General features: G+C 44.0%; 2 protein-coding genes across 10 annotated transcripts in view; one reads left to right on the plus strand and one right to left on the minus strand.

The window, feature by feature from the left end:
* The window catches only part of ITFG2 (integrin alpha FG-GAP repeat containing 2), a 25,946-nt gene extending 12,606 nt beyond the window's left edge, over positions 1-13,340 (plus strand). For 4 of the 7 annotated variants that reach the window (XM_071814962.1, XM_065849329.2, XM_071814967.1 and 1 more), the window contains exons 11-12: positions 297-470; positions 620-4,319. In XM_071814962.1, coding sequence (XP_071671063.1) covers positions 297-470; positions 620-765 — 320 coding nt within the window. In that variant the 3' untranslated portion in view covers positions 766-4,319. Of the gene's footprint in view, positions 1-296; positions 471-619; positions 4,320-4,354; positions 4,409-5,310; positions 5,404-5,939 lie in introns of those variants that run through there. The other 3 variants (XR_011741417.1, XR_011741418.1, XR_011741419.1) reach the window with 3 other exon arrangements.
* The window catches only part of NRIP2 (nuclear receptor interacting protein 2), a 25,073-nt gene continuing 12,957 nt past the window's right edge, over positions 9,471-21,586 (minus strand). The window contains exons 5-7 of one of the 3 annotated variants that reach the window (XR_011741428.1): positions 19,472-19,524; positions 18,478-18,630; positions 9,471-17,726 (exon numbers count right to left, since the gene is read on the minus strand). Coding sequence is in view for 1 of the 3 variants with exons in the window: in XM_071814975.1 (XP_071671076.1) it covers positions 18,538-18,630; positions 19,472-19,524 (146 nt within the window). In the remaining 2 variants the exon portion in view is untranslated. Of the gene's footprint in view, positions 18,631-19,471; positions 19,525-21,586 lie in introns of all 3 variants that reach the window. The other 2 variants (XR_011741427.1, XM_071814975.1) reach the window with 2 other exon arrangements.

A 21,586-nucleotide genomic window follows, 5' to 3' on the forward strand; every position in this document is an offset into this window, starting at 1 on the left:
CTCAAATGGAGATAAGGAGCCTTATGGAACCAGCCTGAGCCTTGGCTTTGCTCAGTCCCCTCTTTTAGACCTGCCAGAAGCAGCTTGTAAATCCCAAAGCTCCATTCATTAACAGTTTAGAGACACTTGCTTGGGTTGTCTCAAAGGGACTTCATATGATCAAGTCCATGTCTGTGCTGCTCACCCCAAGTGCTCCCTGCTTTCTGCTAACAACTTTGGTACTTGATCATGAGAAGTTACCAATTTGCTTTCTCTATACAGATCAGTAGTCAGATCTCCACACTTAATTTTTGCAGGCCTCTATGCATGCAAAGGAGAAAGGAACAGCCCCTGCCTAGTTTATGTCAGCTTCAATCAGAAGATCTACATCTACTGGGATGTGCAGCTGGAGAGAATGGAGTCAACCAACCTGTTGAAAATACTGGATTGTGACCCAGAGTTTGGAAGTCTCCTGCAGCAGCTGAGTGTGGGTGAGTGCAGTAAAGGTGAAGGAAAAAAGTCAAAGGGCTGCTAGCAGGTGATGTGCTGGGAACTAGCGTTCCAAGTACTTCTTAAGGAAAAGGGCTTTCATACTCCCTGTTGAGAATCCCTAACAACTGTCTTTCTCCCTTTTCTCTAGAAAGAGATGATGTTTCTGCTGTCAAAGATCTGATTCACAAAACATTGTATTTTCCTGAGAAAAGGCAGCAGAGCAGCCCCTCGCAGTGTCAGGACCATGTTGGAACAGACTCCTCTGCCCACTGCACTGTCATCCAGCATCCTTAATAACAACTCACATGGAAGTTGACATCTTTAATACCAGCGCAAACTCTTCTCTGACTGGAATGGAGCATCTAATGAAGATGAGACTGTTCTTTTCCTATCTCTGTCAAAGCTTCCAAACAGCAAAGGCTGTACAGGATGTGCTTGACTTAAGTGGAAGTGGTTGGTTGTTTTGCTTTTAGCTGAGGAAGGTACCAGAACATCAAGAGTCCAGAGTCCTGTTTATTTGCCTTCCATTGCCAGTTTCCATGTTCTCCAGTAGCTGAAGTGTTTTATGGGTGACTGTGAAGGAGCACTATGGACATAAATGCAGAGAACAGCTGAGCTCGGTCTCTGTTTCTGTTTTGGCATGTTTTTTCAGTTGCACCAGTGATTACTTCTGAATTCTTAGCAGAATCACAGTGCAGAAGCTGCAGATGGAGGAATTGAGTTAGGGAGCAGACAGGGGCCTTCTCTGCCACTCAGATATGTTTTTAAAGTAGACTCGGGCATTGTTTGCCTTTGCTCTGCTGCTGGTCTTCTGCCAAGCAATTTCTCACAAGCCACCTGCTGTTCTGAGGAGCTGGAAACATGCATGAGAAGAACTGCAACTTGCACTAATAAGTTGTTGAGGGGTAACAGTTCTATCTATACTTGAGAGGCGTTGCATTTCTCCATCTTCTTGGGCGTGGTGATCCCAGAGATGACTGAGACTTAACAAAGCAGCTGTGAAATTGATGATAAGAAAAAACTGTCTAAACCATGGATATGTGGTACTATGAGTGCTTGGCCATTCCATAATAAGCAGTAGAAATGCCACACTTCCCTCTTATTGTGGAGAGTGCCATGTTATTTTGAGTCCTGCACAACTGAAAGAGGGGGACTGGAGGTGATGTTCCACTTGATAGTATGTGGAGCCTGGAATAGGCCATTTCTCTCACAGGCTACTCATATGCAAAGGCCGAGGCAGGAACCTTTCTACATACTTCTGGTATTTTGCTTTTCACCATTTCAGCTTTCCCCCTGCCTAATTCAGCTTATTAGGATAGGAGCAGCAGGCTCACCTGCTCTTTTGCATCTATTATCTTCTCTCACTTGCATGAAGTTTTATTGGACATGCATAATTAATGGAGCTGTCCCTTCACCCTTATGACAGCCTGAGAGGGTTGCATCTTAGAGCAAATAGAATTCAGTGATCTCTCCTTAGCAAATTTTAACATTTGAAGATTCTCCAAGCTGTTGAAGATCTGCTGTACTGTACTCTGTAGAACATCCAAGGGCAGCCCTAACCACGAGAAGAAACTTTGTATAGAGGAAGTGAGTGTCTTGCCCTTGGATCAAAAGGACTATTGTTGAAGTAGCCCTACGTGATAGAAGGGCAAAATCTTTAGATAATAAGCCCTACCTTTTCTTTGCATTTTCCATCCATAGATTTATGTAAGCTTTATATTGCTCAGCTCCTGCCCTCTATGATAACTGTGAAAGTTGAAGCATGGAGCAGTGAAATGGTATGACCTGCCCTGTACCAGCTAACACTCTTCTTGCTTCTTGGACCACTCTATCTTCCTGCTCTATAAGTACAGTGGAAGTTTCTCTCCATCTTAACAACCTCGCTGAGAAGCATTTCTCCATATTCCCCTGTCTACTAAGTGCTTGTGTACAACAGCCTTTCAGGCAGGAGCTCTCAGGTCATAACAGTGGTTTAGTAACACTGCTGTTCAGAGAAGCATGGCTTGAGTTTGTCAGCAATGGAGAGCTGATAGTGCAGGGACCATCTACTGATGTGCTAAAGCAAGATATTGTCTTGAAGCTTGTCAGCTCTGCACTGTAACTTCGAGAAATCGTCATCTTTCATCATGCTGAGATGTATAGCCACCCATCCCAGTGGGGCTGTTAGCAGGATCACAGTATATTGGTTCCTGCTACTTCCAGGTTTCTGTTTCCCAAAACATAAAGCTGCTCTTTCCAATGACTGAAACAAGTAAGGATTCTCCCTTCTCTCCCTTCAGGTGAAGCAGTAGCAGTTTCTGCTCTTATTTCTTCCCCTTGGGGCCAAGCTGAGAGAAGCAGATGTCCCTGCATGTGGGGTGAACAGGTTGGTTTCACTGTATTCTGAGATACTTTCCACATAGCCCTGTTGCTACCTGATTTTAATCTTGAACTTCAAGATTGGTGAAACTGACACAAAGTAGGGACGGCGACAGAGCAGGACTGTGCAGAGCAGTTTACAGAAGCATACAACAGAAACGATGTACCTGAACAGGTCCATGTCTTGACATATGCTGTTCTTCCATCCTGAACACAGACTGCTGTTTTTCTAATTAAGGTTGTGTATTTTGTTGTCCTGCTCCCTCTTCACTCCCCCTAATTCTGTGGCTTCTGTCTCCTCCACTGGTGACAGAAACAGGATGGTTTCAAGCAACAGAAAATAGTAATGCCTGGGTTTTCAGTCATGGCTCACACAACCTGGCATGTGTACTGCTGCACAGATGATGGGCTCTTCTGCTGTGTGTGCTTTGACAAAAACAGATGGAGTTTTACCACAACTTGTGCCTGCAATGGTCCCACTCAACCTTGTTTGGTTTTGGTGGGGCAGGTGTTCTCCACAGAAGTACTCTCTCTTGATCCACTGCTGGAACTCCAGAGGGTCCTGCAACAATTGCCAGAGAGTTGGGCCAGACAGAGCTAATCTGGTAGCTGGGTTTTGCAGTGCTGCTATATTGTAATCCTTCATGAGGACTAGCAGGAAAACAGGATTGTCTACTCTGATAACAGAACAACTCAATGCTGTCTGTCCATGCCAAATATAAACTTTTATTAGCCACACAAGTGCAAGAGGGATACAAACAGTTGTATGATTCAAGCTTTTATGCCAAACAAAGTTTGCCATACAGGTCAAATGATTTCTGAGGAAGGAAGGTCAACTTGATCCGCTGTTGGACTGTTAATTGTTGAGAAGAAACAGGAAGGAGTTAATGGGAGAGAGATGCCATTTTCCTAAGAACCATCTTCAAAGAAAATGGGGCAAAACCAATGCAGATGTTGGACAGGGCAACCTATGCAACCTAGCCTTCTTCCCTTGTTGCCCTGAGAATACTGTTGTGTGCTGTGCATGCCCGAGCATGCTGCATTGTGGAATGCCATTCCCCCAAACTCTTCAGCTCCTAAAACCATTTGAGAGGAAAAATACTAGTGTTTGAAGGTTTCCTCTGGCAGTTTTATATTGCTTATAGCACATAACTTGCAGATGCACAAGGAGCACAAGAGCAAAATGAAAACTGTTTACAGAAGAATTAAGTGGAACTTCTGTACTGTTCATTGGCCAAAAGATTACTTTCCTTTTTTCATGCCATGAACTCCAAAGTGACAGACTGGTTACAGTCAAGACTTCCTGAAGTCAGTGCTTCAGGTTATTTCCCCTGGCAAAAAACTTTGCGGAGTGTACATGAAGGGGCATTTGCAGATAAAGGATTCATGGCTTTGGTAGTGATGCTCAATTTATTATACTAGTGAGAAAATAAAGGTATGGGATTCCTTTATTTTCCTGAGATGTAATAAACCTGCTGGCTGTCCCTGTTCTTTGCTGAATGTAGTTATTTCTATAACTCTAAAGGTATATCCTGGTATTTGCCAGTGGAGTCTCTTGAAAGGAGGACTGACTGCAAAGGTGTGTAGGTGGCTCAGTGCTCCTCATTTATGTAACTCACCTGCTAGTTCTGAAAGAAGGAGCATCTATACTCCTCTGGGAGTATAGATGCTCCTTCTTTCAGAACTAGCAGCCATCTATACTCCTCTGGGAGTATAGATGGCTGGAGCTCCCATTCCATTCAAAACCAAGTGACCCTAACCTCCTGGAAATGGTCCTGATTATGGCTTCAGCAGAGTGCATGTTCTTGGGATAACTGTACCTCTTGTGCATAGGCTCCGGAAGAGACCTCAGAAGTCCAAATCCCCATCCCTGGGCATGTTCAGCCATACATAGCACCTGCAGACTGTAATGCTTCTCTGTTCTAAAGACTTTTTATGATAGACATTTCCCTGCAGACTGGTTCACAACTATTGTGTCCACTCTACTGGAAAGTAGCCCTAGTAGGAGCTGACCACCAGGGTGGTTCAGAGAAATTATCCCTAAATAATAACATTCCATTATCCATATTGAAGGGATGGGCCTCACTGTGAGGCAGATGCTGTTGAATGCATACAGGATGTGCATATGTCCTACACTGATGTGGCAGTTTGTACTAAATTTCTACTTTCCATATGAAAGTATTAGCATTTTTTGATCACCAGTGGAAAAGACCTTTAGATGGCTTCTTCCTTCCCCTCGTCTCTCAATAGGAATAGAAATTACTGGAATTGGGGGTAGGGAAGTATATCTGTGTAACAGATTTTTCCAAAAGAAACTACTATTGACACAGTCTTCAGTCTTGCCAACCCACTTAAAAATTACTTAACGTAGGAAGACTTTTAAAAATTACCATGTTTGTAAATAGGATTGAGTTTGCTTTTTTGAGATGTTCTAAGTCCTGTTTTGTAATAGCTTTTAAAGCCAAGATTTCTGTCTTTCAGAGTGGAAGCTGGGATTCCCATGTAATAGCACAAAAACAGTGCTCTTTGGAGAAAACATCAGTTTGGGCAAGAATTCAGAATAGATGTGCTAAGGTCAGTAACAACATGTCATTTAATGCCAAGGAACTATGGGAGATGGAAACCCATAAGGAGTTCTATTTGATGATGAGGAAACCAGGTATTGACATTGTAGGATTAGACCAGGGCTGTCAAAACTCATTGTCACTGGGTCCACATCAACCTCACAGTTGCCTTCAGAGGTGTGGGAAACTACGGCGGGTCCATGGATTCCCTGACAGAGGGTATGGGAACAGAGATCTGAAGATATTAAGGTGTACCTGTGAGAAAGAAGGGATGTACCCGTGATGTTAAGGTGTATTCATGAGAATGAAGGGAGTTGAAGGAGTAACATTGATGATAGCAAAATCAGCCAATGAGATGTTACTGATGTAGCCAATAGTTAAAAAGACATGTGAACTGGTAAAGACCATGTAAAGTGCACTTGTAGCAATAAATGGTAGATCTGTTAACATCTCAGAAGAACTTGATCTATGTCATTTGTCTGTCTCAACTGTGACATCTGGTGACCCCAACGTGATTCAAACACGCCGATGTGGTCCTGCGTGAAGAAGGGGACAGCGGCAGAACTGTGACAGCCGGTGCTGACCCGGGGGGATGGAGCCTGATGTAGCTGAAAGAGCAGCGGGGCCTGCTGCCATAGATCTGGATCACTGAAGAGACACCGGCACCTGGAGTGTTAGGTGAGCCACCGGGAACATGGGAGGGAACCTCTCTAAAGAAGAGGGTGTTATATTATCTACATGGAAGTTGCTTCTGAAGAAGTGGGGTGTTAGCCTTCTGGAATTGACTTTACAAAAGATGTTACCATGGGGCAAGACGCAAGGTTTGGAAGTGAATAGAGTGACAGCATTTAGTGTGTAACAATGGATGGACTTGGGAAATAAAGTGTTTGATAGCACTATCCAAGGGTCCAAAGCAGCAACTGAGCTACTTAACAATGTGGCGCTTGTTGCTAGAGACTTTGAAAGGGTTAAAAGAGCAACAGGATCAGGCAGAGGCAGCGGACGGGGTTGGTCTTCCTGGTTCTCCTGAGCTAGATTTGGAGGAAAAGGCAAGATTGCATACTATTTCAAGCCCCCTTAAGTCTGTGTTATCTGATGATTTGGAGAAGGATGGGGGTCTGCAGCACTCTCCTGAAAAGTTAAAAGCAATAGACAAGGAGCATTCGTATGTGTTGCCTTCAGATCAGGTGAAAACAAAGAAGCACTCACATGAAAAAGCAGCGTTGAGTTATATATGGTCTCAGGAGGGGCTCCTTAAGCATCGGTCAGGGCAGTGCGTTCAACCTTCTGCCCCGCTGCTATCAATCACAGAAAAAAAAAGTGAGCATTTGTCTTCATATTCCCTCCTTGCTTAAAGATTCAGATGATGAGGATTATCCTACGGTGAGGCAGAGTGAGTCCAAGAATGTAATTCCTAAGAATCCGAATCCCCCAGATCCACTCCTTCCCTGCCCTGTGACAGAGAAAGTTCCTGAGGGTGGGGGTGGAGATCCAGGGCATAAACCGAACTTTCCTAAAACTTGGGGATTTACCTTTGGCTTCAGTTACAGTTAGACCACGGGACCCTGTGCGTTTTTGGAAAAATCTGAAAGCTAAAGCTATGGAAATAGGGGACTGGGATCTATCGGAAAATATATCAGTTCCTTCTACCATTGCCGAGCTGTTAATTGTTGAATCTCCTGGACCTGTGACGTTTCCCATAGTATATCATAATTCTGCAGTGGGAATGCCCCATGAGCATGTTCCCTATTCCTGGAAGGTGATTCAAGATTTGCAAAAAGCCACTGCTCAATACGGCCCTAATTCCCCTGTGGTTATGCAGTTGATGTGTTCTATTATCCATGGAAGCTATGAGTACCCTATAATATTGCTCATTTGGCTCAGATTATTTTTCAACCTGTACAACATGCACTGGTTCTAAATATTTGGCAACAAAGAGCTGAGGCACAGGCAGTGGTGAATCTGCAGCGTTCAGAGACTGATCCCCGTTCTGGTAATGGTGTGGATCTGTTGCTGGGCTTGGGACACTTCAGTAATCCGCAACATCAAGTGCAATGGCCCCCTCTAGTGCTTGAACAAGTGAAAGCCATAGGGCTTGAGGCTATAGTTAGAACAGCGGAGTTAGGGAACAGAAACAAAGATACACCACTATCAAGCAGGGTCCTAAAGAGCCGTTCCTTTCCTTTGTTGAGAAATTACAAGCTGCTGTCGAACGTCAAGTGTTTGATGCACACCTTTGGGAAATGTTGGTAAAGTAGCTAGCTCGTGATAATGCTAATGAAGACTGCCAGAAAGTGACTGAAACTTTGCCAGGGGATCCAACTTTAGAAGCAATGATTACTGCTTGTGCCAAGCTTGGTTCAGTGGAGCACAACATGACTGCACTCACTACAGCTATGGCAGTAGCAAGAATGCAGGAATATATGTGCTACGGATGTGGTCAGAATGGACATGTAAGATTCGCCTGTCCACATAAAGGCAGACAGGTTTTAAAAGGTGCAAGCAAAACTGGCAATGTTTGGGGTACAGACTCACTAATTTGCTTCAAATGTAAAAAACATGGACATTTTGCTAAGCAGTGTCACTCTAAGTTTCACTCTAATGGACAGCCACTTCAGCAGAGAAACGCCAAGAAGAGCATGAAGGAGTGCATGCAGACACAAATGCCTCAATTAACAACACCTTGCAGCCCTGGCCGCCCATTTCTAGGGTCAGTACACAGACAGCCCTCTGTGACAGGCTATCAGGACAAAACAGCAGATCAGCTGGGATGGATGTATCCATCACCCACACAGTGACTACAACAACGCAAGAGGTGCATAAAGTACCTCTGGATGCCTAGGGACCAATTGACAGGGAACTCAGTGCTTTGTTAATAGGACGATCATGTAGTACTCTGTAAGGATTAATGGTATGCGTAGGAGTTATTGATGCGGACTGTACAGGACAAATTTGTGCCATGGTTTCAATGGCAACCCCACCTGTGACAACAGAAAAAGGAATGCGTTTAGCTCAATTTGTGCTTTTTTTGAGTTCTGTTCCTTAGGACTGAGCAGGTTGGTTGTGGGGACAGTGGATTTGGTTCAACTGGAAAACCACTTGTTTTTTGTTCTCAAACAGTGTCAGAAAAACGGACACGAATGGTTTGTACACTCATAATGGATGCTTCTGTTCCCAGCCAGGTGAAGCTTGCTGGACTGATTGATACAGAAGCAGATGTGACCATAATTTCATAGCAAGAATGGCCTCCTTCTTGGCCCTTGGTTTCAAATACTTTGGGGGTGATGGGACTAGGTGGAGTTGCAAACAGTTTGATGTCAGCCAAGCTGATAGTGATTGCTAATCCTGAGAATCAAAGGGCTACAGTGAGACCTTATGTGACCCCGGCCCCATTGAACTTATGGGGAAGGGATTGCTTAGGGCAGTGGGGGGTACAGATAACTATGGATTTTTAGCAGGCGCCACTGTGATGCAGAGTGTTTGTCGGCCCACTTTAACACTGAGATGGTTAACTGAAAGATCAATATGGGTCGATCAGTGGCCCCTTGCTCAAAAAAAACTTGCAGCCCTGCAGTCTCTTGTGATGGAACAGCTAGCTGTGGGATGCATAGAGGTCTCACATAGCCCTTGGAATACTCCTGTGTTTGTTGTCAAAAGAAATGCGGAAAATTGAGATTATTGCATGACTTAAGAAAAGTAAATGAGGTTATAGCAACTATGGGAGCTCTGCAGCCAGGTTTACCTTCTCCAACAATGATCCCAATGCAATGGGAAATTGTTGTAATAGGTTTGAAAGACTGTTTCTTTACTATTCCTTTAGCAGAACAAGATATGGAAAAATTTGCTTTTACTGTTCCATCTGTGAATAATGGAGAGCCAGCAAAAAGGAATCATTGGAAAGTGCTGCCACAAGGGATGAAAAATTCACCTACCATATGTCAGTGGTATGTGGCAAAAGCTCTGAGTCTGGTACATGCTTTGTTTCCATCAGGGTATTGCTGTCATTATATGGATGACATCTTGTTGGCCACAGCAACACCACAAGAATTAGATGATATGTAAAATGAGGCACGTGAGTCATTGAATCAGTATGGACTGGTTGTTGCACCTGAGAAGGTGCAACGACAACAGCCATGGCTTTATTTGGGCATGAAAGTTTTAGATCAGATGGTGACACCACAACCCATAAAGTTGCAAGTGAAAGTAAAGACACTGAATGACGTACAAAAATTGGCAGGACTGATTAATTGGGTGAGACTATATGTAGAAATCCCCTCTTCTCAGTTGCAACCATTGTTCGACCTATTGTGAGGAGACACTGACATTTCTGCCCACGTACTTTGACAGCGGAAGCACAGAAGGTAATTGCAGAAATTGAACAAGTAATCAGTAACAAACATGTATGGAGAATTGATTTGACAGTACCTATACAAGCAATTGTTTTAACTGATCAATGCATAAATTTTGCCATGGTCGCACAATGGCGTGAGAAGTGAGGAGATCCTTTATGTATTTTAGAGTGGTCTTTTTACCAGCCAAATTTAAAAAGGCAACCCCAGGCCTTTTTGAACTGGTCGCTCAGGTGATTATTAAAATCAGATCACGTTGCATGGAATTAATGGCAAGAGACTCAGAAATGATTGTGCTTCCTGTACAGAGTCATTATTTTGAATGGTGCATGGCTAATAATTCTGCACTACAAGCAGCTATGATGAATTATACGGGTCAAATCAGTTACCATTTGCCCTCACATCCAGTGATTAAATTAGGGAGCCACATGAAATTTTGTCAGAAGCAATTGAATCAATCTAACCCAGTAAATGGACCTACAGTGTTTACAGACAGATCAGGAAGAACAGGCAAGGCAGCCATTGTTTGGAAGCATGGGCCACAATGGCAGCATCACATAGAATATCAGGAGGGGTCACCGTCAGTGGTTAAACTTAGAGCAATGACCATAGTGTTTCAGGCCTTTCCTGGCCCTGTGAATATTGTAAGAGACTCTGCTTATGTGGCCAGGCTTTTGTACAACAGTTGGATAAAGCTGTATTGGGACACGTGTCTAATGAAAAGCTATTTGGTATTTTAAAACTGTTATGGCTCGAAATTCAGAAGCATCATTATTAATATTATGTTGTGCGTGTTAAAAGTCATACCACATTGCCAGGCTTCATAGGAGAGGGGAATGCAAAAGCAGATTCTCTATTTTCAGTGGTGGCTTTGGGACCTGTTCCTGATGTTAAGCAACAGGCGATAGCCTCACATAATTTCTATTATCAAGGCTACCATACTTTGAGACAACAATTTGGCATCCCAAATTCTGAGGCACATACCATTGTTGCTGCATCCCTGATTGTCAAGGTCAGCATATTCCTACTTATTATGGCACCAATCCTCATCACCTTTGAGCTCTGCAAATTTGGCAGACTGATGTTACACATATACCTGAATTTGGACAGTTAAAGAATGTTCATTTCTCTATAGACACCTTCATTGCCACTGCTTATACTGGAGAGACTCCACGAGATGTAATACGCCATTGGCAGCATGTGTTCTCTTTTTTGCGTGTTCCACAGCAGGTAAAAACAGATAATGGTTCAGCATATGTGTCCCAGAAAGTTGCTTCATTTCTACAGCTTTAGGTGGTATCTCATGTGACAGGTATTCCCCATTCTACTACAGGTCAAGGCATTGTGGAGCATGCCCATGGAACACTCAAGCGTTTTCTCCAAAAGAAAAAAAAAAAAAGGGGAATGTTGGGTGAGCCACCTGATGCACGCTTGGCTAAAGCCATGGATGTTTTAAATTTTTTGCAGGTTTCTGATGATGCCCAGACACCACCTATTCTATGTCATTTTTCCTCTTTAGTGGCTCAGGAGAGAGTGGGTCCAGGGGTAAAAGTGTTGATACGGGATTTGCCCAAGAGACAATGGATGGGTCCACACAAGTTATTAACCTGGGGGAGAGGCTATGCTTGTGTCTGTACAGATCAAGTGCCGCAATGGTTGCCTGCATGAAATGTGAAACCCGTGTTGCCTTCCTAATGATGAGTGCTGCAGCTGCTGCATTTTGGATGCCTGCACAGAAAAGACTAACATGTGGATTACTTTAGCAATTATGGCTGGCCAGGACTCCGTATGCCTAGCTATGACATCTCCGGTAAACCTGTTCCACACGTTTGGTTGGCATCCCCCTTGATGACTACAGCAGCATCACACAATTGTCGCAAAACAGTGGTTGGTGCAAAGGCATTGCAACAAACTGTAATAATATCAACATGGATTAGTTGCCTCCCAGAAGCAGATATTGAACCGCAGGAACTGGAATTGCTGGGATCTGTGCCTATGGACACTTGTATCCAACTGGTTTGTGCAAGGTGTCAGAACAATATGCAAGAGCATGAATGGATAAAACTGCAAAATGTTAGTGCTACCCTTGGTCACTATAGAAATGAAACTCGGCGGTGTAATGCCTCGCAGAAGAACCCAAGAGGTGCCGTTAACAATGTGGGACAATGACCCTGAAAACTCCCGTATGGTGTATTCTTGATCTGCAGAGATAGAGCCTGGCTAGGAATTCCTTCTAATGCTGTTGAAGGACCGTGTAGTTTGGGACGATTGACTCTCTTAACACCCAATGTATCTATGATAATAGATTACAGAAGAGCAAGACAGGAAGAATGCTTTTTGCATGTATGTGAGTCAAAATGTAATGATAATGTAGATCTTTGGGAATCAGGGTTAAGGGTTGTAGGATCTCTTGTACCTGGAGTTGGCACAGCTAAACCTTTAAATACTTTAGAAAAATTAGGATGCTGGCTAGCTAAGCAATCTAACAGAACTTTTAAGGCTTTAAGTGGACTTTTCTTAGATGTAGATTCTGTAAGACATGCTACACTACAGAACAGAGCCGCAATAGAGTTTTTGTTGTTAGCTCAAGGACATGGGTGTGAAGATTTTGATGGTATGTGCTCTATGAACTTGTCTGATCATTCTGAATAAAAGTATACAATTTCTGAAAGAGGGATTACAGAAGTTGCAAGCTGATGATGGATGGGATTGGTTAAATAAATTGTTTAGTGGTTGGGGATTTCTAGGATGGTTGTTACCAGTAGTGAAAACGGGACTGATTGTTTTGATGATTGTTGTGATTGTGTTACTAATGTTGTGATGCATGATTTCTCTGCTGCGAAGGGCCCTGCAGCAGACAAGGAAGGCAATTTTTTTAGCACAAATACTAAAAGGGGGAATTGTGGGAAACTATGGCGGGTCCCTGGATTCCCTGACAGAGGGTATGGGAACAGAGATCAGCCTTGAAGGTATTAAGGTGTTCCCGTGAGAAAGAAGGGATGTACCCGTCAGAAGGATGGGAGTAAAGGAGTGTCTGAAGATATTAAGGTGTATTCGTGAGAAAGAAGGGAGTTGAAGAGTAACATTGATGATAGCAAAATCAGCCAATGAGATGTTACTGATGGAACTTGTAGCCAATAGTAAAAAGACGTGTGAACTGATAAAGACTATATAAAGTGCACTTGTAGCAATAAATGGTAGATCTATTTACATCTCAGAAGAACTTGGTCTATGTCACTTGTCCGTCTCAACCGCAACACGAAGGGCTGAATGTAATTTTAAGATTAGACCCACAGGCCTTGTGTTTGCCACTCGGTTATGTGCATTGTGCTCCCTAATCACAAACACTGTCTCATAACACAAAAGACGTACTGTTTTTTCTCCTTGAAACACAAACGTATTCGCTTTCCCATCATTAAATTTCCTTCCTTCTGCATCAGTCTTTCTCTTACTGGACATTTTTGAATTCATGAGTGGGACCCTGACTGCTGGTTATAGAATATGTTTTTACAGGTACTATTTTAAAATAACATGCAATTGCTAAAGTTCATGTATCTGGCTAGTTTAAAAATAAAATTAAATGTTTGCCCAGTTTAAAGTACCCCTTTAAGTGCCTCCCCCCTGACCCGTGTAATTCTTGTCTTTCAGTGCCCCAAGACATTTACTAGTGTCAACCATCAGTCTCACCTATTACTCTTCTTGCCCAAGCTCACTGCTTTCCTGTAACTAGAGCTGCAGCTCCTGCAGTGGAGCATTTCAAGGATAAGAGGGTCATTAGGGGCAGTCAGCATGGCTTCACCAAGGGGAAGTCATGCTTGACCAACCTCATAGCCTTTTATGAGGACATAACCAGGCGGATAGATTATGGCAAAGCAGTGGATATGGTCTATCTTGATATTAGTAAAGCATTTGACACCATCTGCCACAGCATCCTTGCAGCTAAACTGAGGAAGCATGGCCTGGATGATCGGGTAGTGAGGTGGCTGAAGGAAAGAAGCCAGAGTCGTGGTCAATGGGGCAGAGTCTAGTTGTAGGCCCATATCTAGGGGAGTGCCTCAAGGGTCGGTACTGGGACCAGTACTATTCAATGACTTGGATGAGGGAACAGAGTGACTGTCAGAAAGTTTGCTGATGGCACCAAGCTGGGAGGAGTGGCTGACAGGCCAGAAGGCTGTGCTGCCATCCAGCGAGACCTGGACAGGCTGGAGAGTTGGGCGGGGGAAAATTTAATGAAATATAACAAGAGAAAGTGTAGAGTCTTGCATCTGGGTAGGAACAACCCCACGTTCCAGTGTGAGTTGGGGAATGACCTGTTAGAGAGCTGTATAGGGGAAAGGGACCTGAGGATCCTCGTGGACAGCAGGATGACCATGAGCCAGCTCTGTGCCCTTGTGGCCAAGAAGGCAAATGGCATCCTGGGGTGTATTAGAGTGGTTAGCAGGTCGAGAGAGGTTCTCCTGCCCGTCTACTCTGCCCTGGTGAGATTGCATCTGGAATATTCTGTCCAGTTCTGGGGCCCTCACTTCAAGAAGTACAAGGAACTGCTGGATAGAGTCCAGTGCAGGGCAACAAAGATGATTAAGGGAGTGGAGCATCTCCCTTATGAGGAAAGGCTGAGGGAGCTGGGTCTCTTCAGCTTGGAGGAGACTGAGGGATGACCTCATTAATGTTTATAAATATGTAAAGGGTGAGTGTCACAAGGATGGAGCCAGGCTCTTCTCAGTGACAACCAACAATAGGACAAGGGGCAATGGGTACAAACTGGAACACAAGAGGTTCCACTTAAATATGAGAAGAAACTTCTTCACAATGAGGGTGACAGAGCCTGGAACAGGCTGCCCAGGGAGGTTGCGGAGTCTCCTTCTCTGGAGACATTCAAAACCTTCCTGGACTCCTTCCTGTATAACCTCATCTAGGTGTTCCTGCTCTGGCAGGGAGATTCAACTGGATGATCTTTCAAGGTCCCTTCCAATCCCTAACATTCTGGGAAGACTCCCACTCACCAACACCTTCACCCTAGCCAGAGCACAGCTCCAGAATGGACACCCTGGCTCCCAGACAGAAGTGGCCAGGACCGAAAGCTGTTGGTGGCCATCCCTTTCCATTGGCAGACTCTTCACAGCCTCACCAACACCAGATCTCTATGGTTGCTCTACCACCTAATCCTCACCAGAGCCCAGCTCCAAAATGCACACCCACCACCTAGGGCTCCCGCACAGAAGTAGCCAGGACTGAAAGCTGTTGGTGGCCCTCGCCTTCCCTTGGCAGCCACTTGTGGGTATCGGCAAAGCCTGGCAAAAGCTGTCAGACACTCTGAAAGGCAGCAGAGACTGCCTGGGCATCAGCAAAGCCTGGCAAAACTGCAGGGATGTGCTGGAAGGCCTCAGGCCAGCTTCCACAAAACCTGGATAAAGCTTTCAGGCGTTCAGGAGGGAAAGCAGGACCCTTTGTGGGCACTGGCAAAAGCTATCAAATAGTGTTAGGGTTAGGTGAGGGGGTTTACACTTGGGTCTAGGGTTAGTCTTTGGTGTAGAGTTAAGGATCAGGGGTTCGGGTTAGGGATTAGGTTAAATTATAAGGTTTGGAGTTAGGGCTAGGGTTAGAGGTTAGGGATAGCATTAGGGTTAGGAATAACATTAGGGGTTAGGATTAGTAGGTTAGGAATATGGTCAGATTTAGAGATTAGGGATTAGAGTTAGCAGTTTAGGTTTAGGGGTTAAGGTTATGATTAGGGTTAGATTTAGGGGGTTAGGGTTAGAGATAGTGTTAGATTTAGGATTAGGGTTGGGTTTTGAAATTAGTTTTAGGGAGTTAGAATAAGTGGAATAGAGTTAGGTAGTTAGATTCAGGGAGTTAGGTTTAATGTTTAGGGTTATGGGCCAAGGATTAGAATTAGTGGTTATGGTCAGGGTAGGGGTTTGGGTCAGCATTAAAGTTTCACGTTAGGTCTTGTTAGGTTTTATGTTAGGATTAGGTTTAGTTTAGGGCAGCATTAGGGGTTACATTAAAGGCTAGGGATAGATTTAAAGGTTTGGGTTGGGATTAGGGGTCTAGTGTTAGGGTCAGATTATTAGGTTTAATGTTAGGGTTAAGGGTTATCTTTAGGGTTTGCGGTTAGAGTTAGGGTTAGTGCTAGCATTTAGGGCTAAGATTAGTGGTAGGTTTAGAGGTTTGGTTTAGGGTTAAGATTAGGGATAAGGTTACCATTATGGTTTAGTGTTAGGAGTTAGAGTGATTGTTAAAATTTAGGATTTGAGATTTAAGGTTGTGGTTATGAGGTTAGAGTTTGGGGGTTAGTAGGTTAGATTTAGGTGGTTAGGTTTATGGTCAACATTCAAGGGTTAGGGTTTGTCATAAGGTTTAGAGTTAGGGTCAGCTTTAGTGGTTGGTGTTAGGGTTGAGTTTATGGATAGATTTAGTGGTTAGACTTTAGGGTTAGGATTAGGGTTAGGTTTGCGGGTTAGGGTTTATAGTTAGCATGTTTAGGATTAGGTTTATGTTTTGGAATTGAGTTAGGGTTAGGTGGTTAGAGTAAGAAGGTTAGAGGGTTAGATTTAGGGGGTTATGTTTAGAGTTTGGGTTTATGGTTAGGGGCTTGTATTTAGGATTATGGGTCAGGGTTAGGGTTAGCATTTAGTTTTAGTTTTTAGGTTAGATTTAACGGTTAGGATTTAAGGTTAGGGTTAGCGTTAGGGGTTAGATTTAGAATCAGGGTTAGGGTTTAGGGTTTCAGTTAGGGCTAGAGTTAGCTTTAATGTTTAGGGTTTGTCTTCTTTTTAATAGATCATAAAAGTTAATGGCTAATAATGGCTAATAAGAGATGTAATGGACGTGGTATCAGTCAGCTTTAGCAGATTATTTGCTATTGTTTCACATACCTTTTTTAGAGGACAACGAGAGTTAGAAACTAGGCATGTTGCTGCACACAGGAACATGTATTTCATCTATTGCAAACAAATTTTTTTCAGCAGAGTTGACCTAGGTACTATGTAGATTCCAGCTGACACACATTATGGTTTAGTAGAAGTCTAAACAGTCATTAAAGACCCTGGGGTTTGAGAAGCCAAGCAGACATGCAAGTGATAAAAGTCCAGGAGGAATTACTGGTGCTTTGGAAGACAGGCTCATCGAGTAGACATAGGTCCTGACATAAATGAGAGAACTGTTGATATCATTCAGGAGATTCATGGAAAGCAGTTCATGCAACCAGAAATAATCAGATGCACACACAGAATGGCAAGGAAGCCATGGAACAGATCAGATGCTGCAAGGTATGATGACTAACAATAAAAATCACTAGCTTGATGTAGGAGGAGAAGATGCCAGTCACACCCACTAACAGTGATACTCTGCTGTCCTTACTATGTGATAAACTACAGCATACAGCATCTGATTTAGGAAAGAACTAACAGTAAAAAGCAAAAATAGATACGTAAGTTATTTGAGAAGCACAACAGAAAGAATGAGTGGTTTGATAAGGAAGAGAGTCAGCAGTGTTTAATCCAGGAAGATAGGCAATATGGGGACTTCATGACATTCTAAGGGTGGACAAAGGGACCCTGGTGCAGAGTTTGGATGGCGAATCAGTAGTCATGAGGCATGGAACAAGCCCAGATCTGGTGTACCTTTCCTAGAGCTAGTAAAGAATAGACTATCATACTGCTATGGAATAAAAAAATTAAAAAACCCAACAATTTAGTGACTTAATAAACACCCTGGTCATCCCAGATGAGTTCACAGTCTTCTGACCTGAGCTGAGACTGCAAGGAAGTCTAGTTCTTGTTTCATGCAGGACTAGCGAAGTCGATGGCCTCTGAGATGCCAGGACTTGAGGCTGATGATGTATCTGTGTCCAATGACTAGATTTCAAGTTGAAAGAAAGGAGCTGACAGAGCAGAAGACTCTGGATGCTGTAATTCTTCACAATATTTAAACTGAGTGGCAGAATCTCTGATGATGCAGCAGAGGTGACAGGAATGGAGCTCTAGAAGATGGAGCGCAGAGAACAGAGGCCTGGTCAGAAAAACGGGGTGTGCAAGTCTAGTTACTATGATGTATAACACCGAGAGATTATAAGCATTGCCATTCATATAATATAGCTTAGTGGCCAAGGATGTAGTGACAAAGCCCAAGACCCTCTGTGTGTCCACTGTACTCTAGGCAACTATCCCCTGCATTTCTGCAAAGGTTTCTTAAAATTAAAAACTGTAAGAGTGTTCTTGCTGCAATGTTTTTCCAATGAAATACTTCTGTTCTGCTCCGAGCCAGCAAAAAGTAACAAAATCCAGCTTCCCAGAACACAGGTGAGGGGAGTGGCCACAGAGACCTTCCCAGAAAGAGAAGGGAGTGGGGTCCGGTCACATGGAGGCAAAGAGGAGGGAAACATTCACATAAATATTTGGAGGCTTTTGGAGAAAGCAATGCCCTCCTGTCCACAGAACAACTGGAGGTTGCTTACAGAGACTTTCTTGCCTCATGAACAGAGGGTATTGTAAGAATAAGGGTAGGGCAAATTTAATACAGAAGCAGAAGTTGGAGTGACTTGGGACAGACAGGAAAAACAAGAACAAAATGCCCATGTGGCACATGAGGACAAGCAAGAGGGTCCACTGAAAGGAGGGATACCTCTCAAGGTGAGGCACTCCCACCAACAACAGCTTCCAGCACCCTTTCGTTGCTTCCCAGTGAATGCCTCAGCCTAGAACTCAGCAAGGTTAGGGGCGTGTGAGCCTCACCGTCATCTCTCTCTCATAGCTGCAAGTCTCCTCAGCCCCAGACATGGGGAATGCAGTCAGTCACTGACCAGGCTCTTCAGAGGCATGTAGAAAAGGCAGCTCTTGACTCAGTGCTTTAAACCTCAGGACTCCTTCCTCCAAGTCGATGCAACACTAAAGAAGGGGAGAGCCAGTTACTTGCAGGACATTTCAGACAGCAAATATCACGGTGTTTCTGATCGAGGAAAACCTGCATAACTATCAAACAACACCCCTTTGGATTTGTAGAGGCATTACTGCTCCCCTCCCTGTCCCCCATGGTGCCGCCTTGCTCCTATTCCATTCAATGTATTCCTCTCCAAACCCTTCACAGGGCCATTCCCTTCCCTTCTTCCTAAGACTCCCTCTGAGCTGATGTCTTCACACCACTCAGCCAGTCAGCACAATGCTTTCCCTGCTTTATGAGTCTGACATGTGGCTACAAGTACTTGAGAGGCAGGAGCAAGCTTGCCACAGCCATATTCTGAGTCACCTAGGAATCAGGCTCAGCAGAACACTAACTCTGAACTGAGCTGATGAAAGGAGAGGACTCTTTCCACCCATTTTCAGCTAGTGTTGGACACTAAATGTGATCATGCAGCTTCATTTGGCTCAAAGCAATGGCAGAGCTTGTTCACATGTGCCTTCAAAAGATGACACAGATATAACTTATGACACAGTGTGTCTTGCCTTTTCTTGTTTCCTCTTCCTGTTTGCAACTTGTATGGTCAGGAATACAAAGAATGGGAGATGTGATAGTATCCTATTGGGTGATTCCTTTCTTAAAACCTATAAGAAGGACTGAAAAGGAATCAATGACTCAGAGCATACTGCAGCCAGCCAGGCAGCTGTGCAACAAGCATTGCAAGTGGCACCCTGGAATATGTGGATGCAAGTATTTCTGATGCTTACAGCAAGCAAACCTTGGAGAAATTGTTCAGAGGAGCCCTGCAATAAGCAAGAAGCTGTTCCTTACCTTGAGAGACAACAGAGTCTGGAGACCAATGCAAAACTCCAGCATTTCATCATCTGGGAAGAGAGAAGAGACTCATCAGGCTAAAGACTATATAAACTGCCCCTCTGAAGTCTGTATCTCCTGTAAGAGGATGTGGAATACAAGAGGGTCTGTTTCATAAAGTTATATGATTATGGTCTATTCAGTATAAATTAAAAAACAAATAACAAGGAAAGTGGTGGATTAAACGCACAAACATTAACAAACAGATGGTAACAGTGACAATAACAAAGACCAGCACTCTTCTGCCACTGACTGATGAGTCATTGAAGGAGCTACTTAGGCACAGCCCTGAAGAGGGTCAAAAAGAACTTTGCAGCTGATGAGAGAAAGGGACCATGATTATAATGAGATATTTGAGAGTGTTTGTAGGATTTTTTGAAACTTACCATGAGATATGAGAACGGGCTTGTGGGATCACATAAAATTTACTATGGGCTGTGTAGGGGAAAGGCCAAAGGTAGAAGAAGGCAAGCAGCAGGGTGGATTAGGGAACAACAAGGATGGAAAAATGGAGAGGAGGGGGGGAAAGGGGCCAGTCAAATGCAATCAGGCTATTGTTCTGTTCACTTTTGTGGTCAAACCCTGTGCCTGATGACCACAATATTAATAAATAATTTTATTAAGGTGTTGTGGTTTTGTTTGTTTGGTTTTTTTTTACTGTGTAACCTTTCTATCCTACATGTGACTGCTGCAAGCCTTAAGTGTCCACAAGTGCAGGAGATGCCACAGCTTAAGCGGCAAATAGCTCTAGATGTCAGCAACCAGAGGGACTGGCATGCAAAAGAGGTGCCAGTAACTGAAGGGACCACAGGCCATAGGGCTCATAGGTCTGTGTCAGCAACTGGAGGAGAGGACATAGCTCACAAGTGCCAGCAAGCAGAGAGGCCAGTGTGCAAGAGAAGTCTGGGCACCAGTAACTGGGGAAGGGACCACGGGCTGTAGGGCTTGTACACCTGGCTGCCAGCAACTGGAGGGACTGCAACATGTGCTGCAAGGTCTAAATTCCAGTAAACGGACTATGGGTCACAAAGCTTGTAGGTCTACGTGCCAGCAACTGAAGAGGTCAGCATGCAAGAGACCTCTGGGTACTAGCTCTGACCAGGGTCACAGGGGACTTAGGTTAATAAGCCAGCAACTGAAGAGGACAGAGCATACGTTTGAGAGGTCTAAATGCCACTAATTATAAAAACTTGGGTGTATTTTTATTTCCTCAGTGAATTTAATCCTATATGCTTGTGGGTTTTTATACGTAATTAGCTAGTAAACTTCAGTCTGGTCTAGCCAGGGAGTAGGAGGAAACCTGCATCTGGAAAGACTGAAAGTCTGGGCCAGTGGATAGGTAAGAGGCCCACGGTCCAGACATGGATATAAGACAGATCTAGAAGCTGTGCTGTTATTTGAAGACTCTGTGTGCTTGTGAATCTAGAGACTAAGTATGAGCTTCTATTCTGGTCAACCAGAGAAGAGGACCAGGACTGGGCTATGTGTTTATGTGAGTGCTGATAAAGACACTGTCTATGTGTGGTAATCTGTGTGGCTGGCCTTGTTTGTGTCTGCTCTGTATGTGCCTCTCTGGAATGTATGTTCAGCCTTGCCACTTGGAACATGCATTGGACTGAGCAAGAGCGACCTTCTGGGTCTTAGAGTCATCCATCTGGACTCCAGTAGCAGGGAAGGAGGAATTCCCAGGTCCTGAAGCCTGCAGGATTCTGCAGCCACCAGTAACATCATCAACACTTCCAATGTCTCCTGGATGCTTGCTTGCCCTGTAATCAGTGCCTGTATTTTATAATTTATGACCACATAAGCAAGAGCACTGTAAGGCAATTCTGCTCCTTCCAGACAGCCATTTCCACATTCCAGCAAAACAGATAGATGCTAGTGGGGTAAATTCACCTCTGCTAGTACTAATACAGACTCTCCATGATGGGCAAGAACAAGTGGAGGGGAAACCAGGGAAGAAGAATGAGCTAGAGTGTGGAAGAGGAGGAAGTTCTTTCTAGATTACTAAGAAAGTGGGAAGAATGAACATGAAAAGGGAGAGCAAGGGAGGCCTTGGAAGATGAAGAGACA

This window comes from Patagioenas fasciata, chromosome 1 (genome assembly GCF_037038585.1).
Source record: "Patagioenas fasciata isolate bPatFas1 chromosome 1, bPatFas1.hap1, whole genome shotgun sequence".
NCBI lineage: Eukaryota > Metazoa > Chordata > Aves > Columbiformes > Columbidae > Patagioenas > Patagioenas fasciata.